The sequence below is a fragment of the Lissotriton vulgaris genome, chromosome 5 (assembly GCF_964263255.1).
Source record: "Lissotriton vulgaris chromosome 5, aLisVul1.2, whole genome shotgun sequence".
In the NCBI taxonomy this organism is placed as follows: domain Eukaryota; kingdom Metazoa; phylum Chordata; class Amphibia; order Caudata; family Salamandridae; genus Lissotriton; species Lissotriton vulgaris.
Window position 1 is genome coordinate 797,569,221 of NC_141693.1, and position 18,595 is coordinate 797,587,815.

At 46.6% G+C, this 18,595-nt stretch overlaps 1 protein-coding gene across 1 annotated transcript in view; it reads left to right on the plus strand.

Moving 5' to 3' along the window:
- The window catches only part of PPA1 (inorganic pyrophosphatase 1), a 282,780-nt gene that overhangs the window by 178,965 nt on the left and 85,220 nt on the right, over positions 1-18,595 (plus strand). The window contains exon 7 of the mRNA XM_086922264.1: positions 10,156-10,283. Within this exon, the coding sequence (XP_086778390.1) occupies positions 10,156-10,283 (128 nt within the window). The remainder of the gene's footprint in view (positions 1-10,155; positions 10,284-18,595) is intronic.

The following is an 18,595-nucleotide window of genomic DNA, read 5'->3' on the forward strand; positions in this document are numbered from 1 at the left end:
GCAGATTTGCGTACGCTTTCCCCCAGCACCTCTGATTCCGCTGGTGGCACGCAAGCTCAGGCAACACTCGATGACTGTCATCCTGGTTGCTCCAACGTGGGCTCGCCAGCCATGGTACACCACGTTTCTGGAACTTTCCGTGGTACCGCATCAAAGGCTTCATCTCACTCCCAGCCTTCTGACGCAGAGCCATGGCGACATTCAGCACCCAGATCCGCAACAGCTCAACCTGGTGATCTGGCTCCTGAAGTCCTAGAGTTTGGCTACCTCAATCTTCCCCCCGATTGCATGGACATCATTCGGGAGGCAAGGAAGCCCACTACTAGAGCATGTTATGCGGCTAAATGGAAGCGGTTTGTCATTTATTGTGTAAACCACAACATTGACCCGCTGGATGCTTCCATTCAGAACATCATTTGTTACCTGTTCCATCTATACCAATGCAATTTGGCGTATTCTTCCATCCGCATTCACCTGTCTGCAATGGCCGCATACCTCCAGAATAGGCAACACCTATCACTTTTCAAGGTTCCTGCTATCAAGGCATTTCTGGAAGGACTCAAGAGGGTCATTCCACCACGGACACCACCAGCTCCAGAATGGAACCTCAATGTGGTTCTTACAAGGCTGATGGGTCCTCCTTTTGAGCCACTGCACTCTTGTGAGCTTCAGTTTCTGACTTGGAAGGTGGCTTTCTTAGTAGCAATTACATCGCTACGGAGGGTTAGTGAGTTACAGGCACTCACCATCCAAGAACCTTTTTTCCAAGTACATGCCAACAGGGTGGTGCTCCGCACTAACCCTAAATCTTTGCCCAAGGTTGTATCTCCATTCCACTTAAACCAGACAATTGAGTTGCCAATGTTTTTTCAAAATCCTGAGTCGCTGGCGGAGCGGATGCTCCACACCCTTGACGTTAAAAGAGCCTTAATGTACTACGTTGACAGGACAAAGGATTTTCGAAAGACCAAGCAACTTTTCGTTGCATTTGCCTCACACCACAAGGGAAACGCTATTTCCAAAGCTGGTATCGCTAGGTGGATCGTGAAATGCATTCAGATCTGTTACGCTAAGGCTAAACGCACTCTCTCAATTCCACCAAGAGCCCGCTCCACCAGAAAGTTGGGGGCCTCTATGGCCTTCCTTGGGAACATTCCCTTGGAGGATATTTGTAGAGCAGCCACATGGTCTACCACACATACTTTTACTAAACATTACTGTGTAGACGTACACTCTAAACAGCAGGCAGCTGTTGGTCAGGCTGTTCTCAAAACACTTTTTCAAACTGCTGCAGCTGGCACGGGCGGCCGCCAATGATGGGAGGACTGCTATGTATTCTATGCACAGATATGAATTCAGCAGCCCACATGCCTCGAACTGCAAATGCTACTTACCAGTATGCATCTGTTCTTGGCATGTAGGGCTGCTGACATTCATATCGCCCGCCCTCCTCCCCGGCGCCTGTAGCAGCTGCAGTATTCATATATATATGCTCATAGCATGGTCATCACTCATAGTTCACTCCATCTCGGCCAATGGCTAAAAACCATCTGGGGATGGAGGCGATGCCCATGCGCACTGTAGTCCAGGGGAGGAGCCACCTATCTCGTGATACTTCGAAGACTCTTCCAGGACTACAATGTGCAATCATCCGGACCCAACACTATGCGGCGATCTATGCACAGATATGAATGTCAGCAGCCCTACATGCCAAGAACAGATGCATACTGGTAAGTAGCATTTGCATTTCCAGCTCCCTGAATGATTCCTGTTTATCTGCGCTGATCCCGGGAACTCCCGCCAATATGACCGTATATGGTACTGCCTCTGGTGGTAGATTTATACAGGGCAATCACTGTTTAATGTCCTCATTTCCCAGGGGTGTTATCCTATTGGACATCCTCTCTGGAGCCCGCCCGCTAGTCGCGGGCTGATTTCTTACTACCTTGCCTGCCCCTGTTTCGCCCTCCCCAGCAGTACCCAGTGTCTCACTCTCTGCCGGGCACATCTCAGCACAAGGCTGAGAGTTCCTATTTTCAGCCCTATCAGATCGGACTGGTTGGGAGTCCCTAACTCCACCCCATATCCCAGAAGCTTGGCCTACGGGGGTTTTATGGTTGGAGCCCTCCATACCATTTACTACTTTATTCAAAGAACTGAAATTCGCTAAAACTAGCTTTTCAAGTTGTTCTAATTTTATATTTATCTGTTTTATTCTTTCCAAGAGGGGTAGCATTAATGATTTTACTAATTTTTCCATTTTTCCTAAAAGCCCCTCATTCTCAGTACCTTGGGAAGGGTATTGATTTCATTGGGAGGTGTTTCTATTCTTTTTAGATATTTTTGCCAAACCACCCTTTTGACGCCCACCCCCTCTTTTCCTTTTACCTGGTAAAAGATTGACATTAGAACCTTTACTTACTAGTATGTCAGGGTTGTGATATATATTTGCGAGTTGGGGATGGCAGATTGGCAGCCCTTCTTCGAGAACCACTAGATACCGTACTACCTATGGTTAAGTTTAAAGAAGTACATGTCGCCAGACTTTCAGACCCTAACAGTGAGCTTGGTCTAGGGCTCAGGGCAGCTGGGGGATCATTAGGTCTTACTTGTTCAGGAGTAACCGCAGACCCAATGGTACCCAGAGACGAACGATTTCCCGTTAGGAGATCTAATGACAGGCGTTTCTCTGTTAGGGCTATTTCCTTTTCCAATACTGCAGTAGCCCTTGTAATAAATTGGTCGATCGTCCCAGTCACCATCCCCCCAGTGGTGGAAAGTGTAACCTTTCTTCCCTTCCCAGAACGCAACGCCATGGGGGTTGCTACTTAAAAACACAGAAGGGAATGCAGACAAGCTATGCAAAGTTTTAACAAGAGAATGGTACCTGAAAACAAGTAACACTCCCTGAGCAACCCAGAACTTAGGGGGGTCGCCCAGCCCGGCCTCGGTCGTCCTCTCTCAGCGGGAGCCTAAGCTAATTAAGTACAAACAGGAAGGGGCGTAAAGGGGGGGGGTAGATTCAGCTGCAGGGTGTTACGGGGCTGCTGGTCCTCGCAGTCCCGTCCCCAAGCCTCTAGCAGCAACAATGGTAATCCAAATCCCGGGGCTTAACAAATAGTTTGCAGCATCCAAGGAACAGGAAAGTCAAAATGCGGAAAGACGGCTTCTGCGAGTGGCTCCCGCGAAGCAGGCGCCGCGAGAGATTAAGTACACCACTCAGCAGTCAAGAGGGGGGCGGGAAGAGTCAACAGCTGCAGGGCGATACGGGGCTGCTGGTCCTCGCAGTCCTGCCCCCAAGCCTCTAGCAGCAACAATGGTAATCCAAAGCCCGGGGCTTAACAAATAGTTTGTAGCATCCAAGGGACAGCAAAGTCATAATGTGGAAAGACAGCCTCTTTATTTTCATCAAGGAAACTGTAATAAAAGGCAATTAGCCTATGTAGGCTACATAAAGAAATAACATCCCTGTACAGAAAATCAGACTGGCACCTCGCCTTTAAGGCCTCAGAGAATCTGAACACTTTGCCTTTAAGGCCTCCAGGGGGAACTCTGCTCCCATCATGCCCCACAGGTGGCAGTTAGGTCAGTTCTTTTTTCCGGCTTGTTCTGTGAGGAACCTGGAACTTGAGCTCTGCTGAATTTGACTGTTTTCTTATTTGACAGTATCTGCTGTTGGTGGTGTTTTACTACCTTTTATTACTAATTTTTCAGAAATGTTTTTGTCAGTTATGCCACCTTTATTCTACAAATGTCTTTCCTGTGGGAAGAAGATGTCTAAAACAGATCCTCATTCTGTTTGTGTGGTTTGTCTCCCTTCCACACATGATGATTTGGAAAAATGTTATCATTGCCTCAAGCTTTCCAGAAGAACTTTGAAGGAACGAGAGAAGATTTGGCTTTTGGGACATCTGGAGAGAGAAAGACATCATGAAAAGGGGGCAAGAAGTGTGTTGTCATCTGGAAGGACTTCTTCTCCGACAAAACGTCGAAGGTTTGCTTCTCTTGAAGGTAAAAGCAAGAAAAAACTACATCCGGAAGCGTCGACGTTGAAGAAAGTGAGTTCGACGTCAATCTAGATCGCCGTCAGGTATGTCGGCGTCGAGACCAGAGAAAAGTGTATTGACGTCGAAGACATCGCCGGTAAGGCACAAATCGGCGTTAAAGCGAAGATCGAGGTAGCCGACTAAGTTTGTCGACGTCGAGGCATTTGGTGTCTGTTGCTGTGATGACGACATCAAGAGTGAGGCGTTCGATGTCGAGAGACAGTCGTTCGACGTCGAGAGGAAGAGTGAGGTCGATGTCGAGACCTGAAAAAAGAAGACTGTCAAGGTCGCCGTCAAGACATGGTTCGACGTTGAGACATTCCTCAGGCTCGAGGCTTGAAAGGGTCCTGTCTACGTCGAGAAAGCATTTGACGCCGAGGAAGTAGACGTCGTAGTCTCTGCCACCTGTCTCACGGTCGTCATCGAGACATTCCAGATTGGCCTCTCGGACCTCTCTTAGGGCTTTGTCGAGATTGGAGCCGGCGTCGGGGGGCATTGGCTGACCCTCCAAGGTCTACGTCGTGAGACCTGACGTCGAGGGCATCTGTGGACAGGTCTTCAGTGGTTAGAGCCTCTCCGCACAAAGAATCTTCTATTGTGGCGCATTCTGGCTCGACGTCGAGGAATTCAACGTCAAGGGATGGACAGTTGGTCCCTAGAGAGGTGCCTTCTCCGGCTTCTAGATCTCCGCATTCTGTTCGGAGTTCTTCTTCAGCCTCTTCTTCCTCTATGGGAAACTGGATTGTGCAGGTTACCCCGGAGGGCTCTCCGGTGGGTAGAACACCTCCTGTGAACATGTCTCCAAGGTGGCTAGAAAGCATCCGCCATTGGAAGATTCAGCCAAGGCCTAATAAAAGACTGCTTACTTTGGAAGGTTCAGGACCACCGGCTGGTGGTTCTCCCAGAAGATCTAGGTCATCGGTCCCCTTCTCCTGAGAGAAGGCATAGGTCTCCTGCATCTTCCTCTCCAACGAGGTTGTCTTCCAGAGAATATTCCCCCAAGATTTCATCAACGCCACCCTCCAGGGTATCTCAGGTGGATGATTTAGGAACCTTCAATGAGTTATTGTGCCGTGGGGCTAGCAAATTCAACATCAAGATGGCAGTGCCTCCTGTGAAGTCTTCTGTCATATTTGAAACTTTGCATCATAAGTCGTCTGCTAGACCTTCTTCCGTTGGCACCTGGTTTGTTGAAGCCCCCAATGAAGACTTTCTTGACGCCAGCGACAGTGGGTTCAGGCCCTTTAAGAGTTGCGAAAAAGTATAAAGCACCTGATCAAGATCCTTTTTTCCTGCACACGGATCCACCACCAGATTCTCTTATAGTGGCGGCAGCCAGGAAGGCCCATTCAGCTACATCGGTCTCATCTGCTCCTCCGGAGTAAGACAGTAAAAACATGGACTCCTTCTGCCAGAGGATGTGTAACACAGCTGGATCTGTCATGAGTGGCCAGTGCTGCAGCTTTCCTGGGTCACTATGATAGTCTTCTATGGGACTCTATGGCTAGGTTTGCGGAAAAGCTCCCTAAGGAAGATCAGAAGGACTTCCTGGAGATTGTTGGAGAAGGTGGATTGGTGGCAAATCAAAGTATAATTGCGGCGGCGGATTCGGCGGATCTTGCAGCGCACGGTTATGCCCATAGCATATGTTCCAGAATTGTCGGCATGGCTGCGCCTCACGGGCCTTAAGCCAGATGCCCAAAAGAAAATAGTCAACCTACCATTCAACATTATTTGGATCTCATGCAGATGAAGAGATGGCCAAGATGAAGGCGGAACTGGACACTCTGAAGGCGGTGGGCCTAGAGAAAAGAGTTCGGCCGTCGTTTTCGTCCATACGACAAGAGGTCGTTTCTACAGTGTGGGCAAACATCAAACTGGTCATCGTAAAGCTAGGGCCAGTCTCAACAGAGGTCGCAGTTTCAACAGCGCAGACCTGGGCGAAGCAGAGGAGGAAACAGACAACAGTCCTCTGCTGCGAAACAGCCTCAAAAGCAATGAGAAGGTTCTTCCTCCGCAGCTGTGGTCCACATCGGTAGGAGGAAGCATTTTGTTCTACTTGGACGAGTGGAGAAGATTGACAAAGGACAGGTGGGTCATCAGCATAATACAAAATGGCTATCTCCTCAAATTCAAAAGACCTCCTCCTGTCATAAGTCCAAAGACAGTATTTCATCAAAATCTAAAGCTTTTGCAAAAGGAAGCAAACATCCTTCAGTGCAAGACAGCCATAGAAAAAGTTCCTCTTCCGCAGAGAAACCAAGGTCTGTACTCCTGCTTCTTCTTGGTGAAAAAGAGGTCCAAATGCAGAATTCAGACCTATACGGGATTTAAGATTGTTGAACAGATTCATTCGAAAGGAGAAGTTTTGTATGTTAGCGCTCCATCAAATATTCCCCGAGTTACATCAGGGGGACTGGATGTGTTCCATCGACCTGAAGGACGCATATTTTCATGTTCCAATCTCAAAAAGATATCGCAAATTTCTCCGGTTTCAAGTGTCTGTTCATCACTACCAGTATGCAGTTCTTCCATTCGGGCTAAAGTCAGCTCCCCGAATGTTCTCAAAGTGTATGGCGGTGGTTGCTGCCTCCTTTGGAAACAGAGGATTTTCATATACCCTTACTTGGACGACTGGCTCCTTAAAAGTACGTCCTCATCTCTTCTGGAAGATCATCTTTCAATATGCTTTCATCTCATGCACAAGTTGGGTCTTCAGGTCAATTTCAATAAATTGATAATGAACCCAACCCAGCAAATCCACTACCTGGGAGCTCTCCTGGACACAGAAAAAGAAAACGTGTGTCCTTCGGAGGAGAGGTGGTTATCAATCAGGTCAAAATGTCAGCTTCTTCGTCCATCCACTTGCCTGACAGTTCGTCAAGTATCCTCTCTCCTGGGATCAATGGCGTAGTGCATCTTCATAGTTCCAAACGCAAGATTGCACATGCGTCCTCTGCAACAGTGTTTAGAGGATCGGTGGTGACAGAGGACGGGGTGCTGGGAAGATCGAATTCTCCATCAGTCCGCCAAAAATTCCATCCGGTGGTGGATGAAGAGATCACACTTAATGCAAGGAGTGCCATTTCATCAAGATCCTCCGGCTCAAACTCTGATCACAGACGCCTCTGTCCAAGGTTGGGGTGCTCATATGGGCCCTCTGCAAGTACAAGGGCTATGGTCAGAATCTGAGAAAGGCCTTAACATCAACCTGCTGGAGCTAAGAGCGGTTCATCTGGCTCTCAAGTTCCTGTTTCCATCATTCCAGTCTCGGTCCCTCCTGGTGCAAACAGACAATACAACTCCAATGTATTATTTAAAGAAGCATGGGTGTTCCAGGACTCTGTCCATGGAAACCCAGACCATCTGGAATTGGCTAATGGCGAGAGACTTGTCGATAACAGCGGTGCATCTGCCCGGGACCCTCAACTCTCAGGCGGATTTCATCAGCAGGGACTTCGTCGAGGCTCACGATTGGGTCCTCAACGAGGAAGTTGCAAACAGTATTTTCCAAGCATGGGAAGCACCAGATATCGATCTGTTCGCAGATGCGGGAAACGCAAAATGCCCCGTCTTCACGTCCAGGTTTCCCCAGGTCTGGTCTCAAGGGAATGCCCTTTTGATAGACTGGTGTCAGAACTTACTGTACGCTTTTCCACCGACCCCCGTTGAGACCAACAGTAATCAACAGGATGTACAAAAACAATTCCAGGATGATTCTGATTGCCCCAGAGTGGCCACGCCAATGGTGGGTTCCAGATCTTCAATTGTCGGGAAGTGCCACACAGGAGGTTGCCATGTCGCCCGGATCTTCTGTCAAAACAGAAGGGGGGAGTGGGGGGGGGGGGTAGTGTTACACCCCAACCTGTCCTCCCTACGCCTGGCAGCATGGCTCCTGAAGTCATCCAATATGGACACTTGCAGCTGAATCCAGACTGTATGCATATCCTTAAGGAGGCGAAGCGTCCTTCCACAAGGAAATCTTATAGATTTAAATGGAAGCTTTTTTTTTTTTTTTTTTTTTTTTTGTGGTGTGAGAACAATGGTTTTGATCATATCCATGGTCAGGAACAGGTGATTCTGCCTTCTTTTACATTTGGCGAGGTCTGGTCTTCAATTTAGCTCTATTAAAGTCCACCTTGCAGCGATCACGGCCTACAGGAAATAGCCTACTCAGACCTCCTTTTTTAGGATGCCTGTAGTGAAGGATTTTCTGGAAGGTTTAAGGAAGGTGTATCCGCCAGTCAGGTCAGGTCACCTTCCCCACCTTGGGAGCTTAATGCTAAGTTAATGGGTGCTCCTTGTGAACCTATACATAAGGCTTCCTTGCAACACTTAACTTGGAAGGTAGCGTTCCTTGTAGCCATTACTTCTGCTCGTAGAGTGAGCGAGCTCCAGGCTCTGTGTTTCAAAGAACGGTTCACTGTGTTCCATGCTAGAGTGGTACTCAGGACGCATCCTGCTTTTCTGCCCAAGGTAGTGTCAGATTTTCACGTTAATCAGACTATAACCTTGCCAACTTTTCTCCCAAATCCTAACAATCCTCCTGAAAGAGCTCTTCACTCTTTAGTTCTTAAGAGAGTTCTTAAGTTTTATCTGGACAGAACAAAGACTTTGAGACAGTCAGACCGTTTGTTTATTAACTATGCTCCTAATAATACGGGCTTGGCAGCTTCCAAGAGGTCCATATCTAGATGGATTGTGTCTTGTATTGTCCTAGCTTATCAGTTGGCAAACAGGTCTTTGTTAGGAGGACCAAAGGCTCATTCTACAAGAGGGGAAGCTTCCACCATAGCTCTCCTTAGAAATGTTTCCATGACGGAAATCTGTAAGGCAGCTACTTGGCGTTCGGTACATACCTTTACTCGCCATTACTGCATTGACTTAGACACACAGGCTGATGCACAGGTTGGTCAAGCATCGCTCAGGAATGTATTCGCCAATTCTAGCTGAGATCTGTGTGTTAAAGTGGTTATTCCTTTTTTCTGTTAGTCTTGTGGGTAGAAGCTGGCTACTCTATTCAGTGTTTATGACTATTAATGAGTATCCCCTGGAAGAGAAGGATTGGTTACTTACCTGTAATCCTAGTTCTCTTCCAGGGGTATACTCATTAAAGTCATAAGCACCCTCCCGCCTCCCCGGGCGAGCAGTAGCATTATGGTTTAATATGTTTGTTTTGATTTTTTTTATATGCAGATACCTGCAAGGTTTAATGTACCGTACATAAGAACTGACCTAACTGTCACCTGTGGGGCATGATGGGAGCAGAGTTCCCCCTGGAGGCCTTAAAGGCAAAGTGTTCAGATTCTCTGAGGCCTTAAAAGCGAGGTGCCAGTCTGATTTTCTGTACTGGGATGTTATTTCTTTATGCAGCCTACATGGGCTAATTGCCTTTTATTACAGCTTCCTTGAGGAAAATAAAAGGTGTTTTCTTTCTGTGGAATGCATTTTAGGCTCCGGTCTTTTTCTTGCATTGTTTCTATGGTTTATTTTCATTCTGCAGAAAATATGTAATTATGGCTTTATTAGCCTATAGGTTATGGCCGGGCTGCATATTAGTGTATACATGTATATGTGTATAATTTCTTTAGTACCTTGTACTCTTATTATATATTTACACATATATATGCCTTGTACTCTTATTATATATTTACACATATATATGTATTTAGTTGTGTGTTCCGGGTTCCCGCTCATGGGCGAAGATTATTCAGTGCTTATGACTTTATTGAGTATACCCCTGGAAGAGAACTAGGATTACAGGTAAGTAACTAATCCTGCACTTTTGTATATGCATTTGGTACAGCTATACAATTCTAGATGCACACGTGTGCGCTTAATACATATGCCACTGTTAGTTGTGGGCGTCTTTTGCAGGGGTGGCTTGATCATTCAGAGTGATTCTTATATATGTTTAGCTTTTCAAAAGTTGTGGTCTTTTGGCCCATGGGCTTTTACGTAATTATCAATCAAGCCAAATTTGATCGGATGTCTTAACAGATTGGTTTTATTGTGTCTGTGCTGTGCACTTGAAGACTGTAGAACATGAGGTAATCAGAGGAAGGAGGGGAGTCTGCTGGGAATTAAGATAAGCCTCTTATTTTGTCAGACATCGACGACGTAAGGCGGCTGAAGCCACTTTACCTGGAATCCACGGTAGATTGGTTCCGGAAGTACAAAGTGCCTGATGGAAAGCCAGAAAACCAGTTTGCTTTCAATGGAGAATTTAAACCAAAGGTAAGAAAATGTTTGTTATAATACAGCTCGTTAAATAATACATGTCCATTATAATTAACTTTTTCAAAAGGTTGTTAATTGGTGTTGATCGGGAATTAATAAGTAAATTAGTCACACCAAGTATAACATTGTAAATTATGCTGCTTCCACCAGCTAATAAAACCTGAACACACCACCACATGAAACCTTAGAGTACTTGTAAAGTTGCCACCATGTGGCTCTTTGTCTCCACACGCCAGTCGGTCACTGTCTCAAATGTAACCTTTTAATGGTAGTTTGTGCAAATGAGGCAGCCTGAATTCCGAGTGGCAGCTTACGTACATCCTTTGTTAATATCGCATTTTGCAACTGGGACCACTTCATGTGCTTTACTTCAAGCCACCATCGTCAGGGGGACGTATGTCTATCAATTGCCTTATTGCCACCCAGCATTCAGTCAATTCAGGCAGCAGATGGCGTCAAGCTTAATGAAATGTTCTTTGGCATCGATCTCTTCAGTCCGGAAGTGAATTACATGCTAAAATAGTTTACAAAGGACCCCAAGTAACATAGTCATTGGCCCATTGCAGCAGTATTGATTATTTTGTGGAGATATACGAAAATCCTACGGACCAAAAAGGACAGTTATGTAATGCAAGCATCCTGGAAACTACAGCCAGAACATTTGATTGGCACTATATGGACATGATGACGAATTTGTGATCGCTTGAGAACTACATCTGCACTACCAAATTCAAGGCAATAATAATGCAGGACACGCCTAAACCTGCTCAAAGAAGGGGATATCTAGCAAAATTTGACTTGAAGGCTGCATTCTACATTATTCTGATACAGTAGTTTCAAGCATTGGGAGACTGTTCTGCTAGTGACACAGCTAGTAAATCTTCCTGGCTTTCAGTGGTAGTCTCTTGGGACGGAAAGTCTTCTGCATGGTAATGACATGTACTCCTTCCCTGAGTGCCCAATTGTGCTGTTGTCCGGATCCCTACTGTGGATTTTCTTTTGGTCACAGGCAAACACTGATCATGTATGTGCACCATGACATAGGCATATCTTACCGATTTCTGTCTTATTGTACTGGCAGGGGCACAAACAGCGCTACCCTCATAGTGATAGAAGGCAACCGCCTTCACAAGGATTTAAGAAGCACAAGCCCTGTGGTGGCAGCATATTGTGTAGTGATCAGTAGTAGTAAACATTACCTTTTACCCTGTGTCACTGGAGTACGGCCTACATGCTCACTCACCTTCATTAAAGTTCCACTGCTATGTGCTTAATTCACCCATGGCCTACTTCAGGTAGATGTGGAGTGCTGAATAGTGCAGGAATAGTGAGACTGCTTTAGTTGTATGCGTGTTTGGGCAGTACAGTACAAGGATGGAGCAGTACTGGGCAGTACATGTGTGGTTAGCACATTTGCTGGGTGTATGTATGCCTGAGAGGAATAAATCACATGAGCGATGTAGTGCTGTGCAGTGCATGTGCTGGGTGTATGTGTACTTGAACTACAATACATGCAGAGTGAAGAGTTGTGCAGTCTGCATATAGTGACTGTGTTTGTGTGGCAGTACTTGTGTTTTGAAATTAAACCACCCTGGTTATAGATGGAAAAGCTTCAGTGCTGAGCTGTGCCTGTGTATTTGTGTGTGCGTGTGTGTTTTGAAGACATGCGTACATGTTAGAGTACAATCCATAGAGAATTTGGTGCTAAACAGAAAGTGTACTATGAATGTATGGTGAGTGTGTGCATGCAATGATGCATTGTATGGAGGACTGTATGTTTCATCGTGGGAATACTTGGTAAAGACATGAAGATAAGAAGAATCCCCAGACAGATTTGTGTCTTTCATTCAGTGGCGTAACACAGGCCCCCTCAGCCCGCGTGGTGTGGGGGCCCCCAAGCTGCAGGGGCCCCCTCGGCACAGTACTCTGGTCCGAGAGCTCATGATAAAATCTGGAGCGAGAGCACCGCCGTGCACTTGCAGGGGGGGCCCCTCTCAAATTTCGTTACACCACTGGCTGTATTCCTGTGTGCTGGTTGGGACACAATGAAGGGAAGGAAGAGACTTCCTTTATATCTCCAAAGATTGTGCCTTGATTTAGTGATAGATCACAAGTAAGGGGCCTGGACACATCTCAGGAAGGGAGATGGGGCTGATAAGAGAATCATAAGAGTTCGATTGGGGGTCTGGGATTAACACTTAGATGTAAATATCACTGTGATTGACATTGAGGTGCAATCTCTGTTCACTCCCAGGGATTAAGTTCTGAACAATCGACTCTGAGTTGTGCCTGTTGTGACAGACCTCTTTCATGAAGGAAGATGAAAAGAAGTGCCCACTTCAAAAGAAGCATACAGCATACCCCAACATAGAACTTCAAAGACAAGACCCTAAATTACATTTGGTGTGTGGAAAGGGACTATATGGAAGAGAGGTTGAGTCCCCAAAAGTTGTCCTCTTCCAAGCATCCAAACTGGCTGTGTGAAGGGGTAGCTCCACACGACTTCTGCCTGGGAGTCAAGGCCTGCTAGCCTCACCCAGGGAAACAAAGGCCACCTGCCCCAGAGCACCAGCTCGTGCCTGCTTGCCAAGACCAGTGTACTCTGTGGAAAAAGAGAGCTTTGGAGAGAGCAAGGTCCAGTGGGGAGCTCTACCGTGAGGACTCCCTGTGTATGGTGTGAGGATTCTTTTGAGCACTGATGCTGTCACCCGTGTGCAGGATTGTTTTCGGCACACCCCCATATGCCACAGGAGGGCTGCTGTAGACTGTGCTCTGTCAAACGTTGAACAGCTCCTGCTACACCTGTATTGCCGGACTGAAGAGACCCCATATGCCAAAGGGGGCCGCCATTAAAGTATCATTTTTAGAAGTGCCAAGACTTGTGACTATGTGGGCGGGGGCTTTACATCTCGCAAATCCTGTGCCATTATGACTATAACACAGCAACCCCCTATACCAGGAGGGGCTGCTGTTACAACCTTACACTTGCTGGTTGGACCGGCACTGAGAAACTGCCCCCAGCTCACCGCATAGGAGTTCCAGAGACGCTAACGATGACTTTGCATCCTCGCTTCCTCCAGTCAGGAACTGAAGAGAGGATTCCCCACGCCATTGAACAAAATCAACGTACTACTTCTTTAAGCGCAAGGATCTGTTCTATCTGAGAGGCCTCTGGCAGCGCCACACTGGAGAGAACCTGCCCTGCTGGGTGCTGCAAGCAGTCTGACCTCTCCAAACTAAGCAGGACTCACCGGTGCATGTTTGAAGGCACCCACTGCATCACTGAACTCATCTTTGCTACAAGAGCGGGTAAGACCAGAACTGGGCCAGTTGTGTCCCGGGGAACTTGCTGCAAACTGTGCTTAGACACCTTAGACACTTTTGACTAAGTTCCTAAAAGGTAAGAAGGGAGAACTCTTAAATACGGCCTAATAGATTGCTTTTCCTGATTCAAAGCAAACCCAATGAGTGGATGGACGGAGCCCTGAAACTTTTCAGAGACTCACCCCCAGTCACAGATCTGGGTTGAAACCATCATCGTTCTTTAGCTCACTTCGCCATCTCAGTTCAGACCCAGCCATATGCAAATCAGTCTTGACCCTGTGCCTCATGGGAACAGACCAGACCAAACTGCAAAAACTGCAAAACCATGTCTTCCCTGGACCGCAAACTAGCATCCTGGGACTGGTTTCGGGGTAACACCCCTCATCAGCCAGTCTAGCTTAAATCCTGTCGTAATGTGAGCAAGGGACCCAAACTGGAATGGCATGGGGAGCAAAAAAATTGATTTAGGCTCAGATCTCTGTAAAGGGGTGAATGTATGACATTGTTCTGCACTTTGTCCATCAATTATTCTTTTTGCATTGGTCACCCGAGTGGGATGGGTATGCCCAGAAGTGGGTCCCGTGCTCTCCATGCCACTGGACTGGAGTCAAGCTAACCTGGCTGATGAGGGGTGAAACCCCGAAACCGGTGCTAGGATGCTTGTTTCCAGTCGAGGGATGGCCTGGCCTGGCAGGTCAGGCTGGACTGTTCCTATTGGGCACATGGTCAGGCTGGACTGTTCCTATTGGGCACATGGCCAAGACTGATTTGCATATGGCTGGGTTCAAAGTGGAATGGCATGGGCAGCAAAAAAACTATGGATTTAGGCCCAGATCTCTGTATTGGGGTCAATGTATGACATTGTTCTGCATTTTGTCCAATTGTTATTTTTGCTTTTCCTGATTCAACCACTGGGAAAGAACTCTGAGCACTTTACACGAAGGAAGGTGGGACAGTGATTTGCCTGACAACTGCTAGAGCCCCGACCTCAAGGGGATAGTGCTGCATTTGAATTTGCATTTTATTGCCTGTGTACAGTTAGAAATAAAATACTACTTGTTGTAAAAGCTAGTATTTGGCTGGAAATTTCTTAATTGTGTGCACTGTTTGCACTTCAAACTATGAGTTGTGTTCACTTACATGATCTACATGCTGCCCGAGGGAGCCTGTACTGCTCGACTACAGCTGCCACTGAGAGTCAAGTGCAGAAGTGGTACTTGGCACAGCTGAGCAGGATCCATAGTAGGTCGGACCCTAGAATATCCGGAGTAAAAAGCCTCAACCATCAGTGTTGGTCCCAGTAGACCCTGCATGCTCCGTGACCATCTGAAAAGAGCCTGGCAGTCTCCAAAAGGTTCAGAGATCCGATCCCATTTATTATGAAAGACACTTCACACACAGGTTTGGGAGTCCCATGCGAGGGACATACCATATCCCTCTCCTCAAGTTGCTGATGGTACTTCTGGCCTTGAAAGCTATCAGTCTCGCAGGGCAACATGTCAAACAAGGGGAATGTAATCATTCATGTCCTTTTAGACAGACGATTTAGCAGGTGGGTAAAAATTAAGACTGGTAAAAATTGTCTCAGTAGTCACACCGCTCTCATTGGAACATCAAACTGACAGATAAGAGACATCCATGTGTTCATTCATGCAGTTCTACAGGTCCGCTTCATCTAATGATGTCTCACACAAAACAAATGCACAAGTTATGTCTCCCACGTAATTCCAATGTCCTATCGATTCGTTGTTTAGCACATTTGTATGCACCTTTACTCCAATCACGATCACTCCAGAGATCCAACATGATGCTCTTTCTGCTAAATGTGACATGGTCCAGGTGTCTGTGGTTCTCACACCAGTGGAACATGTGCCACAAAGACCACTAAAATCTAGCGGCACAGCCACTGCTTCTGATGAAGTCCCTGGGCTATATCAGCCACCCAAACCACAGGTTGCTGAACACGCTTGAACCGCTTGGTAATTCTTCGAATTTGGGTTGTTAATTCTTTCACAAAGAAGCAGTGAAAAATGTTTGCTCTAATTATATAATCAAGCTATTAATTTTGAGTATTTTTCTCTCCTTGGGTAGTGCTTGCCTCCTTTGGGGCCCACGGGTGCTACTAAGCCCCAGAAGTGGTGATTGAGGTGTTTGCCACTGGTGTTATGGGTACTGTGTTTCATGGCTTTGCAATCTGGGTTAAGTATTCCCTTTCTGCACTCCACTCTGAGCAGTGAAAGTGAACAGTAAAAGCTGCTCATGGAGAATGATATTGGTGGTAGTCTGGTGAGCAAGAGCTTAGACATCAACAATCCGTCAACAGGAAAATTAACATATAGTAAAAAGAGTACTTACATTTCCTGACAAAACAAAATACTGCACAATTTCTTTGAGGATTCAAGTACAAGGTTGTAATGTTATCTGTGATTCTCACTAAAGTGTCACGCCTTCTGGTGCCCTCCCCTACTATTGGAGTTTGCCATTTGTCTAGAGTATCCACTGTCGACTGGGCAGAGTTGCATTTTACTCTGGATTTCTTAATTGACTAGATGGGTAAATAAGTTGTATGGCTTTCATTAATTTGAGTTCACCAGGGCAACAGACTTATATCAGTTTAGTAGGTACCTCTGCACACAGGATCTTGAGCTGGTCACAGCTGGGCCCCACTTTTCCCAACTTCTGGCAGGGTTCCTTTGGCGGTTGTTTGTTGATGGGTAATCTGCAGTAGCAGCCTCTGTCCAACCACAAGTTGCATGGTTGTTGCATGCAGGCTCTCTTTTGCAGTTATGGCATCCCAGACCGGGCGCAGATTAACTTTTTGCCATGGCACTTGCAGCCTTTGGGACAGATCTTCAGCAGGTTTTCATTGTTAACAGATGCTTCCTCTGGATTACTCAGGGCTTTTCCTTCAACAGCGACAAGAGATCTATACCTATTGATATTTGACAGTGGCACACCAGTCTCTTGATTTCACAGCAAGACACCAGACGACACATTAATGCTTCACCTGTGAAAGTCTTAGATGTTTACAACAGCACCTACATTGGAGATAGGAAGGACCTCACAGTCCTCAAGAGCAAGATCTTCTACATTGCTTATATCAGCCTTTCTAACCATTGTATACCAAAAGTGACATACGCGATTCTTGAGTTAATCGCAGCCACGGTTAAATACTCAGGGCCACATAACAGTCTGATTGCTTTGCATACCATGCCACCTGAGTTTGGACCCTTCCATGTGCAAGTCGTGGCTTTGCACCAGTGTAAATAGTCCATCCCGAACTGCAGGCTGGGTCATCCCTGAGCCGGAACATGAGCAAAGCGGGATGTTTCACCTTTATTAGGGCTCATCGGCTCAGTATAGGCTCGGCTAAGTATAGCTTGGTTAAAGCGGCACTGGGTGCACAAGACTAGTGTCTCGGCATACCTGTCACACTTAGTATGTCACCCTGAAAGATACAGAAACGTGATTTTTATTTTTATTTTTTTAATTTTTTACTTTTTTTTTTGTCCTCATAAATGCCACCAGATATTGTCAACTCTAGATGGGCTTATCTCCTGGCCTTTACCACGGACTGACTGTTCCCGCCAAGGCTGCCGTGTATAGCCGGCGAAGATCGCCCAGAGGTAGGTCGTTACCTAGTCCAACTCCCCTTTGTGATGTATCGGAGCCTATGGGAGGACCGGACCACAAACCTCTGGCATAATCATTGGACATTTTTTTGTACCTTGTCCGTTATCTCTCAGACCATGCAATTAATTGAGACCATACTTTTGCAGCACTCTCTCCTCCACACAATTGGTCAAAACGACTAACAGCCATAATGTTCTTAAGACAGTCTGCAAATCGGGGAGGACTTGCCGATTTCCACTCCCTGCATATTTCCCTTCTGGCAATAACAATAACGTAAAAAATAAACTGTGAAATACTGTTACTAATGTCGTATTCCATAGGGAGACCAAAAAGTATTAATCTGGGGGAGTTTGTAACTGGTATGGATAGGACCTCTTCTAAAAACCCAATCACCTGATCCCAATAGTTAACGATTTCGTGGCAATCTACAAACATATGTCTATCGTCTGCATCTGGTAACCTACATCTTGGACGGACCTAATCTTCTGCTGAGATCCTCGATAATTTAGCAGGAGTCCAGTAAGCCCTATAGGCTGTAAATGGGTGATTCCTCCTAAGGTTGGATGGTTTTATGATCTTTTGGGAAATTGTAAATGAGTCTATCCAAATCTTCAGCATCTCTTCGGGATCCTGAATAACGGCATTAGCCCAGAGCTTGGTGGTGTCCGCTCCTAGTTCATCCTTTGCCCCCACCAGTGCGTTATACCAAAGTGAAACCTCTCCTTTCTTCCCAGTCGCCCTGCTAATCAATCCCAAGATCGGAATTTCGTCCTCGTTAGCCCAATATTGACTGCCCCACCAGGAGGATAGTTGGTAAAACTTAAACCTGGAAATGGAACCCCCAGTTAGGTTTAGAATAGATTCCCAGCCTATTAGTTTGGAATCATTGGATAGATCTCCCCACTTAGTTAATCCTGCAGCTCTCAGAGGAAGGGCCAATCGATCTAATAAGGAGTCTGGTGTACCTGGGGAGTCCCAAATTAGGGCTTGGGAGTGGTAGTATGGTATGTTCAAGATTCTACGTATTGCCCTCCAGATGTTGAGTGCTGTCCCAAGAAGCTTCAGTCGAACCTTTTTAAAAAAACTTCTGGTCCCCAAATTTGTATAGAAAAAACTCCCGCCCTTGTGGCAGGTCTCATAGCATGGCCTGAAGAAACGTGATTGATGGAATGCTCACTGGTGTAACGAAAGTTGAGGGGCCCTCTGCAAGGTACCTGGATGGGCCCCACTCCGGTTTTAAACAGGAGCTCTCAGGACTGAGTACCTTGCTGAGGGCCCCCCCCTGCAGCTCTTCCCCCCCCCCCCCCCCCCCCCCCCCCCCCCCCCACACACACACACACACACACACACAC